This window comes from Lemur catta, chromosome 26, assembly GCF_020740605.2.
Source record: "Lemur catta isolate mLemCat1 chromosome 26, mLemCat1.pri, whole genome shotgun sequence".
Classification (NCBI taxonomy): Eukaryota; Metazoa; Chordata; class Mammalia; order Primates; family Lemuridae; genus Lemur; species Lemur catta.
Window position 1 is genome coordinate 5,392,517 of NC_059153.1, and position 21,752 is coordinate 5,414,268.

A 21,752-nucleotide genomic window follows, 5' to 3' on the forward strand; every position below is an offset into this window, starting at 1 on the left:
TTGAACAAGAACAAGAATTGTTCAATAAAAGCAAAATTGTCTTTAAATTTGCAAGGGGAAAATGTTAGCCCTTAATTCAGATATTGGATTACTACTAACCTTGTTCACAGATTCCTCAGTGCTCATATTTTACTCAAAATTTTAACTGGTTACTTGCATATAATCTGGGTTACCAGTCATACATAGAGTTTTCCGAAACCTTATGGTTAACGGAGGAGCTAGGCTGTGTTATCACCTCCACACTGGAAACTGGATAATGCCACAAAACCCCAATTATTCCCCAAAAGCTCACACAGGGACTGAGGCTACGCATTGTCAATACGTGCATATATAACAGTTTTCATCTTATGAAAAAGATCGAAGGAAATTTATTCAGACAGTTGTCTGCTGACAATCACAAGGGCATTAAAGGAATAAAAGTCGTGGGGTTTGGTTTTTTTTTTTTTTCTATTGAATAGTAAAAGCAGGTTTGTTGAGAGCCATGGTTCCTGTTCCTGGTGCTATCTCACTTTCTGCAGCTCCTGCCTCAACCAGGACGGCAGGGGCTGCCCCAGTCTGTGCAGCAGTTTGGACAGTTCCACGTTATGATCCCGGTAGTAATTAGAGAGGAACGTTCTAGACTGGAAAGCAAAAAGAGAAAGAATACTTGAAAGAAGTCATTCGTTCATCAAACACGATTCTCTAATCTACATTCCTTAAGGAATTCCATTGCACTATGGGTACCTACGAAATACTTATTTTTTTTTGTACTTTTCCTCAAGTATCACTTATTTTTACCTTTTAAAGAGATTTGTCAAAAGCGTCACTGTAAAAGAAAAATAGGTCCAGGTAAATCCCATGTGGCTTACCTACCATTCCAGCACGTATTTACTGTGGGGTTTATGAAGTCTACACACAAAGACAAAACGATGGCAGGAGTGTAATACCAAGGAAGGATAAGGTAGGGACCTCACGGGGAACCGGATTTATAGAAGTGAGCTCGATAAACACGCACACATGCATTTCCTTTAAAATTGGCCTATAGGATAAAAATTAAAAACAAACGTAAATAATCCTAACAACTGAAATTCATGATTGCAAAAAATAACTTACAACACGACATAAAAATGTTCTATATTTATTTAGGACAAAACAGATTTAAAAAAAAAATCATTAAGAGCTTTCTGCTTCCAAAATATCATGAGGTCTCTGAAGCTTGATCTCTTTTATACTTCTTATCCTTCTAGCCAAGCTGGAGAGATTGGCCCTTAGGAGACAAGTGCTTAAAAAATTATAACGTATATCGACGGTTTTAGTGTAATGTTTATGTTCTACTTACACTGATTTTGGGAAAACAGAAAATTTACCATTGGGCTTTCTCTCTGGATGTCGCTCACCTCATATTATGCCCCAGTGGGCACAGCTGTGTCTCCCCGATAACACCCCTTGTGCACGCAGGCAGCAGTGGCTCATACGCTGTTTCCATCTGGCCAGAGTCCCCATCTCGCTTCAGCCCTCCCAGCATTTTAACACAGACGGGTCCCTTTCCTCATCAAACTCCCTTAGCAACTTTTGTGTACACCGTGGAAATGGAGTTAAGACAACGACCTCTCATGGCAGACCATTCACCGGGTATTTCATGATGTTTTTTTCCCCTTAAACCAGATCGTAAACACTTCAGATTTGGTATAAGATGTTTATAGCAGTGGTGGGAACATTATGTTGATTTCTTGGCAGATTAAAGTGATTTCCGAAACCCTTTCGAAATCACTGAGTTCAAAGGTGTAGTTTAAGGACCTTCTGGCACTTCTATTTCCATAGTAACACATGAGTCACTTGCGTCGTCCCTCTGCCCACCCTGCCGTGAAAGAAATGCTTATGATACCTGCTCGAGCAGGTGGCTGGCTGGTGTCCCAGCTTAGTCGGCCACCGAAGGCATTGCTCCTCATTTCCTCGCTTCTAGTGAGAGACTGTCCTGCCTTTGTGCAGTTGGTCACTGTTTCACACATCCTGTTATAAATCAGCGACCATAACTAATTTGTCCATCCTGCAAGAAATCTGGGCTCCTAAGTGTTTTATTCATGCAGCCTCTCCACGGCTCAGCTCAGTTCCATGCCTGCACGGTTAGCCATTCGACACAGGGATGGAACGTAAGATAATCATACTTTAATATTTTATCCAAAATCCCTTGTTTAATAAACATATGTTTCACTTATTTATCTAACAAGGGAAAGTGTTCATCTTTGATTTTATCCAAGAGACAAAACTACGCTAATTAGGTTATAATAGGAGGTAAGTGACATCCAGGGAGAAAGCCCACTTATCAATTTTGTTTGCCCAAAATCTGTGTAAATAAAACATTACACTAAAACCATGGGTATATGTTATAATTTTTAACTCTTTCTCTAATAAGGGCCAATCTCTCCAGCTGGACTAGAAATGTAAGAAATATTAAAAAGTAAACTTATTTAAGTGCTTTAAGTATTTGGAAATGAGCAACTTTTCAATAAGTATTTATGTCTGAATTGCATTCAAATAACAAGTATATGGGAATATATATACACACACACACACATATATATAAATCCTTTATCTATCAATCTCTACCATCTTCTAAATATATAAACTATTAATTGCAAAGAAAGAGCAGACAAAGGAAGCAAATTTCTTGTGAGTAGTTCTGAAACAGCTGTATGCACAGATTTTTGCCAAAAGAATTCAAGCATAAGACAGTATTACCTCTGGATCCATGGGGGGGTATTTTCGGCCTTTGTTTTTTCCAAGGCATTTGGTCTTTCCTCCTTCCAGCAGTTGACACCAAAATCCCTTTTGGGGATCAAACCTACAACAGATGAACATTTAACGATTACGCATTGTGTGCGGAATTTTCAATGAGAGCCTCACCAATTGGACAAAGGAAATGTGCTTTTGCATGTCCATTGATTTGATTTCATTCAATTCATTTCTACAGATATTTATTCACCTGATTGAGAGACGCTAACTGAGAGGAAGTAAACAATATGTGATATGTTTTAAATAGTTTTACTCTAATGAAAAAATATATAGAGAGCTTTAGTCCAATTTTATGTTGAAATTATTTTATCTATGGAGCCATAAAAGATCAAGGACCAATCATCAAAATTACAGCTCATACATACAGGACCTTTAGGATCTTTTATTTATTTATGAACAGGATTTCCCAGGCAAAATATGTTAACAGATTTCTTCAAAATCATTCAATGGTATATATTAAAGGGGTGAAATGAAATATAGGTATACTTCTCTGAATATAAACATGAATTGAACCTTCCAATCTGGAAAACCACTGTATTTTTGTAGTTAAAATGTTTCACACTTTTCAAAAAGGAAACGAATAATGTAAAAATAAAGTGGAAGATTAGACAATTCCTTATTTCTTTTGTTCAAGGCAGATAATCCAACAGGTTGCCATACCCTTGAAGAAAATTCTAATGTTGTTTTGTTCCCATGGTTTCACTGAATTACAAACGAAAGGAAGTGTGTCCTAATTATTTTGTTTAAAATCAAATATATAAGAATTTTTGTTTAGGACTAACAAGATAGGAAAAAAAATGAAAGAATGATCCAAATAAGAAGGGAAATTTTCAATTTATTGCTATGGGGCTTGCTGTATGCATAAAACATCGAAAAGGTTTGCATTTTTGTCGCTCAGCAGATGTTTTCGAAGGATGAAGCATAATTGACTGGGATGTAAAGTTAATTAGCTGCAGAATATTTTGTTGCCCTGGGCCCATTCCTATCGTACCAGAGCTCCTGCAATTCGCCTCTGCACCTATGTGAATTCGTTTAGGGGGAGAGGGAGGTTTTCTTCACAGTTCCCTGCCCAACCTATTATTAGAGACCCGATCCTTGCTGCAATCCAAGTTGCCCTGTCCATGTTATCTACTAAAATTAAATACATCAGTAGTTAAATGGATAAAAGGAAGACAAGAGTCTTTTCCAGCCTGGACTTTTTAATCTGTTCCTGGCCTATCTCAGTCCTTTCTCTAGTTTCCATTAATTTCCCAAGAGGACAAACAATTCAGCACGCTGCATAAAATGAGAGGAGGAAGTTGACATAAGGGTGCCCCAAAACAGCATTTTCTGCCCCGGGATGAGAATATTTAACGGCATGAAGGTAAAATTCAGCCCTGGTGACAAAGCCAAGATATTTACACACACACTCTGAGCGTCTCCCCTGTTCTCAGGGAGTGGAGAGGTCTCAGGACGGGCCGTGGCCTCTCCTTGCTCTCCAGCAGCTGTTGTGAGACAGAGAAAGGAGAGCCATCGAGAATAATAAAAGCCATTTTTTTTTTTTTAAGATAGGGTCGTCATACCCTTGAATCCACATTATTTTGCCGTCCTAGTTTCATTTATTGCATTGGCAACTTTATATACCTAAGTCTCACGAAGGGCCTTTATCCTCTCTAAGTTACATCGCTTTATTATTTTATGATTTTGTTTCAGGATGCACGAAATTGTGATATTAAGATTCAAAGTCTTTCTCAGTAGAACTGTAAGACAACTTTTAGGACATGAGTTGATTGCCACTCGAGTTTTTTATTCTACTGAACATCACTATAGTTATTAATTTTTGTGATGTGTGAGACATATTAAAAACCATATATTTTGTACTTGGCTCTAATCTCTCCTTCAAAAGTATGATTTCACACGTTTATGGAACTATAAACAATTATTTTTAGTGAACAGAATGGAAACATTACCTAAACTACTTCTGAGAGGCAGGGGAAGATACGCCAATATCAATAACTATTAATAAAAAACATATTATAGGAAGCTTTGTCTACTTTATCGTTATTTGCATGTAGGTAAAAACTTCATGAGGGTTGTTTCAGTGGGTAAGGAACAACCCAATCTTGCTACTGCTTTTCCTGTCCCTCAGTTTAACTCACTAATTGTCTAATTGCTGATTGTAATCTGCTATGAACTGGGAAATTATATAACCAGGCTTCTTAGAATTTTATCTAAAATTCAACAGGCTGTGTATATCAGACCTCGCGAGGGAGTCTTTTGTGAATAGGGTGCATGCCCTTTTAGGGTATGTTTTGGCTGCTTGGAGGTTTTGTTTTTGTTTGTTATTTTGTCTCTTTACATTTTTCCTCCATTTTTAATTACCCAAATATATGATTTTACTTTCCCAAGAGGACTGCAACAGTACCTCCTATCCTACATTCTCTTCTATTGAATGACTTGACTTCCCCCCATCCCCCATCAAGAGGTGGAGTCTTATTTCTCTCTCCTTGGACTTGGACAGGCTGTTGTGACTATCGTCACCAATCGAAAGTAGCATAGCAATGCTGTGTGCCTTGCAGGTCTGGGTCAGAGAAGGCTGTGGGTCTCTTGGACCACAAGCTCCCTGGACTCATCACCCCTAATTGGAACACAGCCACTACCCTGTGAGAAAGCCAAGCCACCCGGGAAGGAATGTCTTCAACCCACTGATCTCTGCCTTTGAGCCATCTCCACCCAAGAGCCAGAGATGTGAGTGAAGAACCTTCCAGATGATTTCAGTCCCCAGTCATCTGAGTCCTACCCATGCATTCCAGTCTTCCCAGCTGTAGCCTCAGTTACCATGAGCAAAAACAGGCCATCCCAGCTCTCTAATTCCCAGCCCACAGATTCCATGAGCATAATCAAATAGCTGTCATTATATGCCAGCAAGTTTTGAGATGGCTTATCATGCAGCAGTGGACAACCGGAACAATATACACGATTATATTTGGTTATAAATAATTTAATAAATACAGAACAAAACATGAATGTCCTCCTTCCCCAACTCCGCTCTAAATATTGCTCACTTTCACTGAGGGCGTGATGGCCATCAGCATTTCATTTCTAATCTGTAAATTACTTGGAGGAGGAGACTATATCTTTTTCACTCTTGCAACCTAAATTTCTAGGACATTTTCTGCACAGAGTAGTCATGGAAAATGTTCCCTTAACCAAAATGATATTGGATAAAGCTCACAAAAAGAAGAATGTGTCATAATATAAGATACACGTTATAAGATAAAGTATTCCTGGTATTCAAAAGAGAGACACTGCATGAGTAATGAGGATATTTATCTGACTGCTTCGAGTAATAAAATGATGTATAAATTCATAGCGGGTGTTAATGATGTTGTAGACACACCTACCAGTGATAATTTATGACGGTAAATAATGGGAGTGAATTCGAGCATGAGAATAGACTCACGTTAGTGCTTCGGAGTAATTATAATGAGGTGTAACTCCCAGAAACTTCTGGACTTCATCCATCACAGTAGCCGGGTCAGATCTCAGCTGCTGTCCATCAATAATTAGCAACTGTAAAGTCAAAAACAGCCACGTTATGAAGAAGAAAACAAAATTGAAGGGACTGAGCTGCCTGCCTTGACCTGGTATGGCGTTAATAAATTAGGTCAGTGTGAATAGGAAGGAAATACGCACTGCTCAGAATACATGTAAATGTTTGCTGTTCTCATGTCCTTCCAAATACATCATAAAGTTTGCCATAGGCATAATTTCTTATGAGTTGTTTAGTTATAGCCCTTAACTTACTTTATTGTAAATCAGAAATAAACATAGACACCTTCTTGATTTATTACTTCAGTAGAAACCCAATTTTCCATGTGTGGTGTAATCAGGTGATTACTCAACCTACCAAATTCCCATGAGCTAACAGTGGAGCCAACCGAGGGCCTTAGAACGGGTGGGAAGCCAAAAATCACCCCTCTATTCTTACCAACACAGACCTGGGGAGGGGAAATATTTGCTCCCGCCTTTCTGTTTATTGGTTCCCTGCCCCAGAATATCAGAATCGTTTGAGGAATGTTGAAAAAAAGGTCCATGCTGAAGCCCGCCTGCTGGTGCTTCAATTCTGCCCTGAGCTGGAATGCAGACTATAAGGGTTATTATAAAGGATGTTTTTTTCAGCCGGGCGCGGTGGCTCATGCCTGTCATCCTAGCACTCTGGGAGGCCGAGGCGGGTGGATCGCTCGAGGTCAGGAGTTCAAGACCAGCCTGAGCAAGAGCGAGACCCTGTCTCTATTAAAAATAGAAATAAATTATCTGGCCAACTAAAAATATATATAGAAAAAATTAGCCGGGCATGGTGGCACATGCCTGTAGTCCCAGCTACTCGGGAGGCTGAGGCAGGAGGATCGCTTGAGCCCAGGAGTTTGAGGTTGCTGTGAGCTAGGCTGACGCCATGGCACTCTAGCCTGGGTGACAGAGAGAAACTCTGTCTAAAAAAAAAAAAGGATGCTTTTTTCCAAATTCTTATTTCTATCTTGTGTTTTGGGGGTGTTATAACACCTCCCATTTTGGCATTCTGGTGCATGACCTCCTTCCTTCCTTGTAAGGGTCACACAGGGCAGGTGTTTGCACGTGGTGACCCATAAGGTCTCGTATAACTGGCTGCTCTGCTAGTGGTGGGCAGTTGCCATCTATAAATCACACGATGTCTCTTGGGTGAGGACTTATCACTTCGAGACCAGCTGCTGTTCTTAAGGAGATCTCCAAAATGTGTTTCCGAGCCCTTTAACAAAGTTGTCATAGTATTAATGAAATTAAAACTGTAAGAATGCACATTTCTTCATTACTTAGTGTCTCTGAGTATAAATTGTCATTGGTGGCAATGTTAATTCGCACTTTCGGTTTGTCAGCACAACATAATTATGATATAATCAACAGAAAAAATTGATTTCAGGACGTTACCTGAGAAGTGGCGAAGTGAGTTAGCCATCTCTCTATGTGGACCGCGTACCAGCCGGGTACGAGGCATCTTCTCTGCAGGGTTCTTAAGTCAGATGGCGCCCAGTGTCCTGTCGTGATAACTTCATAGAAATTAAACCTCAGGGCAGCCGGATCTTCGTGTGATCGTTGGTGCTTTAACAAGAAAAGTCAATTGCAAAGTTAGTTTTTGCTTTTTTTTTTAATACCTGTGTAGGCATGCTTGTATGTGTGCCAGTATGCATGTGTGTGTTTGATGTGTATGCACACATGGGTGTGTGTGACTTCATTTCACAAAATATGAAAAGTTAATTACTTGCTTTTAGAATAAAAATAGGGTGAAAACTGCGTATATTGAAATAGGCATTTGGTGCATTGTTTATTTTAAAGTATTTTTTTTTTTTTTTTTTTTTTTGAGACAGAGTCTCACTCTGTTGCCCGGCCTAGAGTGAGTGCCGTGGCGTCAGCCTAGCTCACAGCAACCTCAAACTCCTGGGCTCAAGCGATCCTCCTGCCTCAGTCTCCCAAGTAGCTGGGACTACAGGCATATGCCACCATGCCCGGCTAATTTTTTTTCTATATATAGTTTTTAGATGGCCAGATAATTTCTTTCTATTTTTAGTAGAGATGGGGTCTTGCTCTTGCTCAGGCTGGTCTCGAACTCCTGACCTCGAGCGATCCTCCCGCCTCGGCCTCCCAGAGTGCTGGGATTACAGGCGTGAGCCACCGCGCCTGGCCTATTTTAAAGTATTTTAAAGGACAAGCCTTCAGTATATATCATGTGGTGCGCAGATAAGCATGTGGTTATCTTCATGTATAAAATGTCTAAAATTTTTAGGTGCAAAGCAGAGAGTGCAAGGATTTTCTTCGTGGGTCTGATTAGAAGGGAAAAGATGTCAGGGAGCCGACGAATCAAGCCTGAGGAAGAGAGATCTAAGTGGGAAAGCGTGGGGTTCCGTGGCACTCGGCCCCTTGCTGCCAAATACTCCCTCCTGCAGATTCTGACATTTCCCCGACACCCGGTGTGGCAGATGTCTTGGCCACAGAGAAAGCAGATGTCTATTCTTCATGCTTGTTTACGTGTCATATTCACGTTGATGTGACCCAACGTCCTTCCCTTTTACTCTCTTACGGGTTCTGCCTAAACCTGCCAATTCCCAAACGCTGGTTCTCTGCTACTTTTCAGTTCCCAATCCTCAGGGTTCTTCCCACCAACCCATCACGGGTCAAGCAGGACAGAGCCCAGCTCAGCGAGGAATGAATTTAACAGTCAATACAATTTCACAAGCATTCACTAAGCCTCTCTCTAGAGCAAAGAACTGCGATAGATTCTGGTGATAAAAAGACATAAGACAGGATCAGCCTTCAAAGAAATCAAATCTAGTGTGGGAGACAATGGACTAACAGATTGTAATAAAGGTGTGTATTTGCCTAGAGGTGACTTGCTGTGACAGCAAGACCAATAAGTGATTCATTTGGAGTCTAAAGATGAAGGATCTTTTTTAATAGCTGAAGCTTTCAAGCCAAAAGGTAGGAGTAAGAAAGATTTTGATAACTGGGGGAAAACAACACCAAATGCATATGGAAACTAAGGCGGATGAGGTATGTGAGGTTAAGTGTTGCAAGAAATCTGAACGTGAACTTGAAGAAAATCTAGTACACGGTGAGGACAGAAGCAGGCACTATGTGTGAGTCAGAAATAAAAATAACCAGAAAAGGAAAGATGACTAGGAAGTGGTGAATGGTTAAAAGAGTAATTAGTAAGCAGCAGAAACTTTTGAAGTCTTCTTATTATGCTATATTTATTGACATCCTTATATACGCATCATGCTTCGTAGATAGAGGTTCTATAATTCACTTAATTAGCAAAATGTGTAGAAATGATAAACTTGAATAAATAATGATAAACATACTATCTGTATACTTAATATAGTCATGCTAAAATTTCTATTTTAAGCAGTGATAACATGAAATTTCACTTCATCTGTTCTATACCGAGTTACGCCAGTTGAGAACCAACTTTTCTTTATATTCCTGCAACGAAATAGATTAGCATAAAAATATGACCAGGAAGTGAAAAAGGCACATATTTTATGGAAAAAATAGCACTCTAGTTCCTCTGTGAGGTCCATTATAAAAACGTGGCGTAGAAATTACAGTGGCAGGTGACATTGGCAGGAGTTTCTGAATTACACCTGCTGAGTTTTGGATTTATGGTATTTACGGAGCAGACAGAACTAGCTAAATAATAGGCTACATTATTTTGAAATGTGGAGCAGTTTGGGGCCCTACTCTCAGCAATGCAGCCGTAAAAAGTATTATCCGAAAAAATAATTCCCTTTCAAACTTGTGTATGTTCAATGAATTTCTTGGAGGAAGCAGGCACAAACCAGCAGCACCCACATCATAAAGATTCTCATTTATTTAAATGGTTTAATCTATGTGAAAGAAAATGATTCATTTAAATCCGCTCGAAGGAGTGCCTACGCTTTCTGCTAGAAAAATGTGCATTTCCCCCAAGTATTCGAATTCAAAACTTTTAATTAAGGCTTAACATCTTAAGGCTTTGGGCACAGTTTTAAAAAATAATTTTATTTTGCTTTACAGCATGAGTTTTGTGAGGTGAGAACGATACATTCTTGTGTCTGGTGGGAAATACTGACTCACGGATTCTGGTGGTAATTTATGGATCTTGTTTCCAATCTACATTCCATTTGGATCCCTGACCAATTTGCAATCCAACTGCAGTCCAATTTGCAAAGTTGTATTTTTCTGCCCACCAGTATTTGTTTTCAGTAGTACATATTTATTGAAGAAAGTTTGAAAAGTCAAGGAAAAAAAGGAAGAAAAATATAAAAATTACTTGTTATCGTACTATATCCTTTAAAAATTCCATTTTATTTATTATTATTATTTACTTTGGCATATTACGGGGGTACAAATGTTTGGGTTACATATATTGCCTTTGCCCCAATCCATTCTTCATACTGAGGATAATATAATATTTTCCAGTAGAAAATCTGGTAGTCACACACTGGCTACCATTTTTCGAAGGCTTTCAGTTTGCTCCAAAAATGGCAACCACATGGTTCCAACCCCCATTTCTCTCTCAGCCTCATCTCCTGCAGGTTTCCACCTGGGGTTTTCCAGACAGCCACATGGAATTCCTTTTGGCTTTTTAAAATGTGCTATGGTTCTTTATACCTAATATAATTTACATATGCTATCTCCTTTCCACAACTCTCCTTCTACCCTCATTCAATTAACATCTACTCTGCCTTCAGTTTTAAAAGTTTATTTCCCTAGAGAATGCTTTCAGAGCACCTTTACATACTTCCTCACAGCACATTCACAATGTCTAATTATATGTCTTTATGATAATTTGATTAATTGCTTGAGCCCAGGGGTTTGAGGTTGCTGTGAGCTAGGCTGATGCCACGGCACTCTAGCCCGGGCAATAGAGCGAGACTCTGTCTCAAAAAAAAAAAAATATATATACATATATATATATATATATATATATATACATATATATTTATCTACACATTAGAATAAACACAATGTTTCAATGATCATTTTATTGATTAAAACCATAGTTTAACGTTGCTGCAGAATATTTCATTTCAGGGTGACAAAAATCTGTACTGTTGGGCATTTGTTTTTCTTTTTGTTATGATTTTTATAGATAGTGCCGCAATGTTCTCAAATATATGTCTATCTCTTGGAAGTTTTCCTTAGGATCAATTCCAGAGGAGGAATCACAGCACCAAAGGATCTTTCCATACCTCTTGGTAGATATCGCCAAACGAGCTTCCAGAAAATATCCCCGATGTGTCCTTCTATTGGAATGCTTGCCAGCACAGAAAAACATCGCAATCTTTGTCAAGATATTAAAAAGGAGTGTTGCTTGAATTTGTATTTTGTTGACCCTTAAATGGGTTGATCATTTTTCACATCAATTATTGAACAATTGCACTTTATGTGTGTGTGTGTGTATGATTGTTTAGCTGTGCCTTTTGCTCATTTTTCTACTATGATACTTTAACTGTTTATCTATTTATTTATTACCAATTCAGAGAAACGTTTTATAAAATAAGGGAACTAAGTAAGCCATTTATCATGTACTTGTCAAAGATGCCCTAGATACTGACTTATAATTCCGTTAATTTTTGATAGACCAATATTTTACATGTTTATATGATGTAGGCAATCTATTTCTTTGATTTTTTTTCTATTATTTTATGCTTGAAAGTCCTTGCCCAACTTGATATGAGTTAAATATTCAGCTCTTATTTCTCACAATTTTGGGTGTAGGGGGTTAGATAATTTTACATTTGACTCTTCAATGTTTTAGTTTGATGGTTCATCATTGCCTACATTCAAGCTACAACCCAATGCTTTTAGCGGTACTTTTCCTGCTCATACCTGGTACCAAGAGTATGCCCTGTCTGAGGGGTCAATGAGGATGGTGATGATCTTGGCTTTGGGAACGAGAGATGCAGCTCTCTTGGGAGCTTCTTCCGAATGGAAGTAATTAGCACTCTTTTCAAACAGGAAGTCACTTGTAATGTTCGATGGGGTAGGGAAAAAGTCCATGTACCTGAAGGCAGAGAAAGAGAATTCATTAATGTGAGATTTTTTCTTTCTTGCCATACTCTGAACATGAAATAAGTTGAAAAATTTTATATTCATTTATATCAATTTCCAGTTATTCTGCTATAATAGTGTAAATAGTGGATATTCTATACACTTTGAATATGAAAACAACCTCAAATATTACTTTTCTAATGATCCGTTTTGGACAGGGGAGGAAGTGAGATTAAATAGGTAGATCGATAAGGAACAAAAAGAAAATACAGCCGATTCGGACTGATGTTCTGTGCTATCAAAAGCCAAATCCAGAAATACTAAGTTTGCCCCTGGCCAACAGCGAATTACACCATTTTTCTTAGCTATGTTAAAATAGTAAATTTATGTTTACAAATTTGAAAGAAGAAATTCTTTAAGGTGAGATTAAAGTTCACAAGACAGAAAGCTGTGTAAATCGGAATAGCGACAAAACACCAGACATTTCAGGGCATAGCTGTTCTCCTCCTTCTTCTGCATAATGTGTGGAATGTGTAGCAGTGTGAACACATTATAGTCTATCTCGAGTAATTAAGCGGATATTTCCTGCAGTGCCCCGGTGGGTTCACTCCTCCATATGCTGCTGGGACGTTCCTCTGCGTGCGGATTGTGGAATCAATATGTTCTGAGGTTAATTCGGTGCAAGGCTTTAATTATGTGTGTAACCCTCCTTACAGCTCATCTCTCCTCTAACCCTCAAATGTTCTAGAAATAAATAATGAGAGCAATTAAGAATTCATATAAGACTCTTATTTTCCCCTTTGACACTTGTTATTATGTTTCCCAAATGTGGAGTGGGGAAGAGTCTCGTCTATATTCTTGCTTAACAATTTGTGTTCCCGTTGAGCTCGTGGATCCGAGAAAGTGACTGTTCTGCTTTTAGTAATTTGCATGCAATTCCAAATCGTATGGAGCCTTTTTAAAGGGCGGTTGGATAGTAATATTCTAGATGCACAGTGGACACATCTCTACTCATGATGAGAAGCCTGATTGGCTCACTGCTGTCGCCCCTGCTCAGCTGTAATCCTCGCTGCTTCTAAAACGAAAGAGAATCTCACTGAGCACAGGTTCCTGTGTGACGATGACACACAAAGTTACCTGCTACAGGTGTGTGCACTGACGGGAATTTTCCTTGGCTGAGATTTGCTTTACATACCCAGGAACTGACAATTAAATTCAGAACCGTATTTTGTTGGAAAATTAGGATAGAGCTAGAAAAACATCACCTGCATCGAAGATCATTTCCAGGGTCAGGTTTGTTCTATTTTAGTTTATGGAAAATATCGTGATTTAAATTGTTTCCATCATTTATCAAGTGCTAATTAATATTTATTTTATGCACGTGTGTTACTAGAATTGATGCGGTATTGGAAATGCTCTCTTATTATCTGCATGACAAATATCAGCCTGTGTCATCCTACAACATATATAGTTTATGTGGTTAATGAAGACACTTGTCACGGAGTACAAAATGAAACAAGCTGCTGATTTATTTGTTTCCTCAAGCATCATTGTGAAGACAAATTATGTGTACAGTTAAAAAAAGACGTAGGCACAGTAAAATAATACTTTCAAAGACTTTTAAATATCCTTATGAATAATTCTGATGAAATATATCCCATAAGGTTCTTTATTCAATCATATTAATTTAGCAGAAAAATATTATCATTATTGCACTGTCCAAATCAAATTATAGGCAACACTGATTAAACATATCATCATTATAAATTAATTTCTAATTCACTGTGGTAGAATTGAGCATAACAAATTTATTCTGTAATTATGCAGATGCCATGCATACATCTATAATTGCTCTGCGGTGATTGAGCACGTGTTAATAATGGAATTTATTTTTTGTTATTTTCCTTACCAGTCAATTCCCTTGTGATAGTTGTTGCCATTAAAGAATTGAACTTCTTCGAATGTTTTTGGGCTGGGGACATTGCTGATGATGGAAGGGTGCATGAGAAGAAATAAATAAAGTGCGGTTGTCCCTATCACAAAAAAAGACAAAAGGTTATATGGCAACAAAAGAAGAGGCAAAATATTATTTGAGCATAATCTTTACTCCAACAGTAATATTCAAATAACCCACTCTTTCCAGTGTCAAAATGATTTCCTTAAAGTCACTTAGGCACATTTAAGTTGTTGAAAAGCAACTTGTCATGTAACTGCAGATTTTTAGCATTTATCTGGGACCCCGCCCCAGCGAGTTTAAGTCTCTGACAGCGGTGGGAGTTTTGCCAATGAAGCAATAAAAAGAACAAAATATGACTTCAGACTTCTACAATTGGATTTTAAGCATTATTATAACCATTTTCACATTTGAATAAGGTTTTCATAGCCTATAAAATATTATCCTCATCCACTTCCTTTGTTTTAACTTCTTATTTGTTTGTTTGTCTTGGGAAAGCCAAAACCGCTAAAAGCTTTATCATTCCTACAATGGCAGGTCAAATATTAAAATCTAAAGGTCTAACTTATAGTCTTTATAAATTCGAATAAGGAGAAAAAATAGATTTATAGTTACTAACCTGTAATTTTCTAGCAGAACTAAAAAGTAATACTATTCAATGACAAATGATACAGGATATGTCTTTAAATTAAATTTTTATCATAATTTTATAACACAGGGATGTTTTATTTCTTTAGCAGTCATTCCAGAGTTAGCCCTGCTGCAAGGGAGTTGGTGGAAAATCAATGCACATTTTAAACAACAGCAACAAAAGTGATATATCCACAAGTATGTGCTGCTTTTTTCTCTTCCCTGCACGTGTGTTAACTTACTGTTGCAATACAATTTATATTCCTAGATGAAGAAAAGATTAAAACAACCAATATCTAATAGTCTGGAAATCTTGCCCACAACCTTTAAAATGATCTACTTGCTTGTATTACAAATATCTTCATCTGGGCCAGGCTTGTTTATTGAGACTGTTTGTTTTGTGTTATGGTTCGCGCGCTCAACTGATGAAAATGCTTCTTTTCAAAGTAGTGAATTCAAAACACAGCAACTCAATAAAAACTTTAATTAATCAGGACATGCACAAAGTGTATAAAACTGTCACCTACTGAAGAAAGTATAAAATATTCTAATTGAAAGTGTCATCTCATTGGTGAAATACTTTCACTCTGTTTTCCCACGTTCTTATATAGTTGTCCTTCAGTGCACAGGAAAGTACCAAGGCAAAAAAATGCCCGATGAACTTCAAGTGATTCAGAAAGTAAGTTCCAATCATATTAATGTCTAATGATTAATTTTAAAGAGCAAACCACACATATAAAATATTTGAAAGGAATAATGGCATTGGCTCTGAAAAAAAAAATCAATTCCAGGCTGATGTCTTGTGTTTGAATCAGTACAAAACCTGTTTTAGTAACTTAATTCAGAATTAAGTAGGTAAAGCCACAAAAAGTGGCTTTTTGTGACACATAAATTCCAAGTTTTCAACAATCTGACATGTATGTTCTACAGTTTTGAAATCTGTAGTTGAGGAATTTAGTGCCTAAGTCTAATTAATGGGCACCGTTGGGTCCCCTTGGGGTCCATGGCATCATGGTGACCATGGGGATGGATGGTAGTTCAAGGTATGAACTAAATATCTAAATATTTCACAAAGCAAAACCTAATCCGATAATGCCACATAACAATGTATTTCATAAAATCATTTTTACAAAGAATCTAAATAGCGCAATTGGCTATTCTTACCTGTTTTTTGTGGCCCGATGACCAGGAATTTTGGTAAGTGGTCACAAGTTTTGTCTCTGGACCAGATGTCTTTGTGTCGCTTGTCATCACATGGATTCTGCAAGAAGGAAGAACAGGGAATCTTACTGGGTAGTGAATGGCTGGCTCTGCTCCTTAACAATTGTTGAAAAACATGGCATCAAATCCCTAGAGCTAGGAGTTAGACCTTGCTCTGGTTTCCTGATTTCAGAATCAGTCCCTTATTAAGTGATTAGCACCTTTCTCGCCACATGGCTGGAGCTCAGCAGCAAGTCATCCCGCTGTCACCATCGTTTGATGTTTGGCTCTGTTCTCCGAGCAGCGTCCCTGAGATACCACTCTACTTGTGCGTTTATATTTTATGTCTGCATAGCAGAAGCTTTAACTTGATTTAACCTGGTTTGACCATACTTTCCTGTATATCTGTGCTCTCCTCTAATAGTTCCTATTTTTTTCTTCAGAGGCTGAAATGACATCCTTAAACTTTAGACTTTGCCCATTTTTCCTCTTCATTTTATTCTGTGTGCTGTTCTCTCCTTATCCAGTTACTCCCAGAGTTCTGCTACATCCCGCAAGCTGATAACATCGACATCCATGTTTCTAGCCTCTACCTCCCACCTAAGCTCTAGACCTGTATTCTATGTTATGCATGTGTCATTTCTGTATAGCGATGAGAAAACTTCTAACTCAACGTACGCAATGTATCCGTTGATCCAGTTTTATCCCATCTAACCTTCACCTCCTATTCCATTCTCTGTTCCATTTATTCCATTTGACAGACTCAAATTTATTATCATGACACTTTTGAGAATTAAAAAGGCCTTTAAAATGAAAATGAGGTAATTTTTAAAGTATTTATTAACTGCCAAATTGGTTTTCTTATATTACTGAGCTATGCAATAATTATATTCAAAAATGATTTTCAAAAATAAAATTCTTTTTGAAAAAACATATACCTGGGCATTAAAACAATTCTATTTTTATATTTATTATTCAAATATTAAAAATAAAATAAGGTGAAAAATCATTTATGGTTCGTATTTATGTACTTTTATTAGTTCTTTAAACACATCGTTCTCTAATACAATGTCACCAAAGTTCCTCTAAAGAATGATTGTTTTCAATATGACTTTATTAAGTTTTACTTTTCCATAAAATTGTCTGCAATCATCCTCAAACTTGCATTTTGTGGTTAATAAATTTGAAAATGTTGGCATTTTCAAATAACTCTTCTGCGTAGGCCATTATATTTTTTTTTTTTTTTTTTTTTTTTTTGAGACAGAGTGTCACTTTGTTGCCCGGGCTAGAGTGAGTGCCGTGGCATCAGCCTAGCTCACAGCAACCTCAGACTCCTGGGCTTAAGCGATCCTACTGCCTCAGCCTCCCTAGTAGCTGGGACTACAGGCATGAGCCACCATGCCCGGCTAATTTTTTTTGTATATATATTTTTAGTTGGCCAGATAATTTCTTTCTATTTTTTAGTAGAGACGGGGTTTCACTCTTGCTCAGGCTGGTCTCGAACTCCTGACCTCGAGCGATCCACCCGCCTCGGCCTCCCAGAGCTAGGATTACAGGCGACCCATTATATTTTTAACTGGGGAAATATTTTCTCTCCTGGGTTGAGATAAGCTTATTTTCAATTCTAATTTTTTTCCATATGAAATGTCTAAATATTAGAGACTAAATACTTTCACAGTTATTTTCCATTCAGAGTATCTGTCTTTGACAAATATTTTAAGGTAACACTTGTCAAATGAGTTGTCTTTAATTATGATTCTTTTGACCCATTTGCCAAATATAGGTGCTGCAAAATCATAAACTTCTTAATATCATTCCATCCTAACACAGAATATGTTTATCCAATTTAAAAAAATAGGATATCCATCAAGAAATGCTTACCACAGTTGAACTCCCAAAATTCAATTAAAGAATGCCAAAATTAAACCCTCTATTTCATTTGAACTCTCATTATATAATTTGTTTTGTCTCTTCTGTTACTGCTTTGAGGATTTTTTTTAAGAAAAAGAGGGTGAAAGACACTAAAAGAAGAGAAAAATATTTAAATATACTTTTCTCAAAATATTATTTTAACATATTTTTAAATATATTTGTGAAAAAATTATTTTTTTTTCATTAATCATGAGGAAGTACAATGGCTACTACATAGTGACAACAGGGAAAAATACTTCTGGCATTCAAAAAAAAATCCACTAAGTTACTTGTTGGTACTTCTATACCCAGTTTTAACTGTAAATGGGAAAGGACAGCAACCACTGCCTGGTCAGTGCTGGGTGGGGTGCCAGAACATTCTACCACAGTGTTCTTTTTGCTTCACAAATTACCTTCGTAACTTTTCTTATTTAAGCACAGCCTTTCTCTGCCATAATTCCTGGAGAAATATATAGGAGGAAACTATAGCCGCTGCTAGTACACTTGATCTTGAGACTGTACCTGATCTACCAGGTCAGGCCTGCAGAGCAGAAGTGCTGGCCACAGGTGGGGGAAAACAGAATAGGAGAGAAGGTGGGAGAAAACTAAGCATCGGTTTAAGCTTTAGGACCAAACACAGCAATGGAGTCACAGTTTCTCACAGTGTCCCTCCTGCTGTAAGTTTCTCTAGGAATTATATTCACAGAATCCTGGAAAAGCTGTGTCTAGATGGAATGAACGTAACACAAGAAACAAGTGAAGCTGAGTAGACACAGAGTGGACTGCAGTGGAAGCTCTTCTCTCCACTGAAAACATCCTCTTTCCAAGCTAGTGCAGTACCTCACCCAGCCCCAGCCGTGCCAGCGGCCAGTTGTCCCCAGCTGGGGACACTGAGCATTGCCCTTGGCTGTCGGAGTCACCTGACCGGCAAGTTACACTTCCAAATCCCCTCCTCTCTCTCAGGGGCGGCCCATCCCCAGTGGCTGGTGATGCAGGGCTGCAAAACACCTGCCTGCTTGCCTCAAGGTGAAACAATGTGTCCCTGTCACTAACTCGCTCCCTGCCGGTCAGATCAAGCCTAGACTTTTCCAGAAACCACACCCTGCCCCATGTTTCCCGTGACCTGTTTTTCCTGAACACATTTCTTCAGTAAATCATTTGCGACAGAATCCCTATCCCAGACTCTGTTTCTAGAAAACACAATCGATGTCAGTGATCATTCCATACTCCATGAAATTAAAAGATGCCCTTGATTCAAATGCCTTTTCTATCCCAGGTCCCACTGGAACAAGAGTGAAGTGCAATATAAAAGACCACCATTGTATAAAGACAACTGTGTTATACAGGAATTTGCCTGGGAAAAGAGATTAAGTTATATATCTTGAATTTTTATATGAATTCATCTACAGCAAAGGTGACAAAACGGGGTTAACTACAAGCCAGTCAACTCGATATTCCTGATCTATTTTGCATAACTGAAATTTCATTTTAGCTGGTGTCTCTATTTTCTGCCATCTTTTTCTTTATTATTAAATCCCAAATCCTCCATAGCCTAGTTTTAGCTTAACTCTCTAACCATATTTATCACTGTGGTGCAGAAGGCTGAACTATCTATTCTCTATTCTTTTCCAGTTAGCAACGGAACAGCCTCTATTTTGCTTAGGATACGGATTCTCAGGTAGAAGTCACATTTTACAGTCTCTCTTGAATCCAGCTTTCTTCGTATTAATAATTTCAGTCCAGTGGAGAGTGAGTTGAAATGATGTGAAGTGTACTCTTAAGCCACCCTCCCTAGATTTCCTGTTTCCAGCTTACTTCTAGCTGTAAAACTTCTGCAATGACAGTGTGTGTATTGGACTCAGAGGCAAAAGCCACATCTTGAAGAGCCTGCCTTCCTGAGGCTCTAGACGACCCTGTGGAGCAGAGCTGTCTGTATCTCCGAGACTTCCTGCCCATTTCTGTACCATGACACGATGGACAAAGACATTTCCATCTTATCTACTCAATGCGCTTTTGAACATCCTTGTGACAGCAACGTCCCCAGTGCTCTAACTCAATCGTTTCTGATACTGACCTACGAGAAGGCAAAGAGCTTGAGCCAGAATGTGAGTCAGTGCAGTAGCACTTGCTTCGGCAAGAAAGTCTTGTTAAAAGATGAGAATGTGTGTCCAACTCGGCCACTTGTGTTCTCTATTGGAGTGCACACCTCTCTGCATTCCCACTTCTGTTTGCAAAACGGGTGGAATAAAATGTTCACAGAAATAGGAAGATTTCACATAAGGCTTGAACAGAGCTGGCTTAGTCTCTAACACACAGATCATGGATAAACCTGCCTTTTTTGGTAGACGATGACACCAGTCATATCCACTTGTATTTTCCCAGGAAATGACAATGACAGAAGTAAACTATCAAATAAAATAATCTGTATGCTAAGATGTTACTGTACGCGATGTTCCAATTGTCTTTACTAACAACAATTCAACTTGCATCACTTCAATTTTTCCCATAGGTCTCTGACAGTCAGTGGCATTTTGGATTCTCCAATCTGGGCAGATTGTCCTTCTTCGTAACTGCTTTCCTTGTATGTTGTGCTATTTTAGGGCTTTCCAAATGCCCATTTCTGCTTTTGCCTCTTTTCCTACTTCCCCTTGGTCTGTTAATCACAACTTTATTAACAGACTGTTGACTTTTCCTGTTTTATATTCTGGAAATGTTTGTTTCGACTCTTCCTACTTGACTTTCCTTATATTGTCTGAATACTTGAATACTGGTGAACATAACAGCTAACTTTTATTGGCCACCTTATATATTCCAGGCACTTGCTTGACACAGATTACTTCTAATCCCCAAAGCAACCTGGTAAGACAGATATTATTATCCCTCCTTTATAGCTGCGGAAGCTGAGATGCAAGGTTGTTTTATTTAGGTCTTGCTGAAGGTCACACGGCAAGTTAATTTCAGATTTGGAATCCAACTCCGAGATTGTTCCTGCAGTGAAATTGTGTGTGTGTGTGTGTGTGTGTGTGTGTGTGTGTGTGTGTGAAGTTTTTGGCAATGACTATGAAGTTTAACGGGTCTTCCAAAGAAACTCTGAGCATTTCATTGCACTTTCATGCTTTGTTCTATTGCTCTTGCTTTAATTTTAGAAGTCAGAAGATTACAAAGCAATGATATCCCTTTTCGTTCTCGAATCCGATTGCTTCCTGCATAACTGAGACTGCAATAAACAGTAATGTGCCGGGTTAAGCACCCAGCACTATAGACACATTTAAACTTTGAACAAGGAATTCGGTTAACGTTGCTTTGGGTGGCTTATGATTAGAGCACCAGCCTAGGGAAAAGGCGTGTGACTGAGCTCTCATACGGCTACAGGACATGCAGGTGGTTTTTGTACAAGGAATATATGAGACCAATTGACTCTTAAGTATACACCAATGAGGCGGGCAGAGAGTTTCCTGAAGCAACGAGCAAGATTTGGAAAGGGCAGTAAATTCTGATGAAATTATGCTACTTAGAAAGGTAGAAGCACTGGGATTCTTTTTTCTCCTCCAAATAAGCAAAAATTGTAAATTTGCAATCAAGCTAAAAAAAAAATGGATTCTACAAAAAAAAAATCATACCACTTACCTTATTTTGAAGTCCATATTTTTATAGAATATGTGAAAATTACTTTTGTCCTTATGAGGTCTAGTTATTCCAAGCCCACATTGTCCTTTTGCTACTAAAAAAAACTGCTTTG

General features: G+C 38.2%; 1 protein-coding gene across 2 annotated transcripts in view; it reads right to left on the minus strand.

Annotated features, from left to right (window-relative positions):
• Positions 1–453: 453 nt before the first annotated feature.
• Positions 454–21,752, minus strand: part of NDST4 (N-deacetylase and N-sulfotransferase 4) — a 166,742-nt gene continuing 145,443 nt past the window's right edge. The window contains exons 8-14 of one of the 2 annotated variants that reach the window (XM_045537367.1): positions 16,067–16,163; positions 14,228–14,351; positions 12,157–12,331; positions 7,717–7,887; positions 6,215–6,324; positions 2,719–2,821; positions 454–620 (exon numbers count right to left, since the gene is read on the minus strand). In XM_045537367.1, coding sequence (XP_045393323.1) covers positions 501–620; positions 2,719–2,821; positions 6,215–6,324; positions 7,717–7,887; positions 12,157–12,331; positions 14,228–14,351; positions 16,067–16,163 — 900 coding nt within the window. In that variant the 3' untranslated portion in view covers positions 454–500. The remainder of the gene's footprint in view (positions 621–2,718; positions 2,822–6,214; positions 6,325–7,716; positions 7,888–12,156; positions 12,332–14,227; positions 14,352–16,066; positions 16,164–21,752) is intronic. The other variant, XM_045537369.1, reaches the window with a different exon arrangement.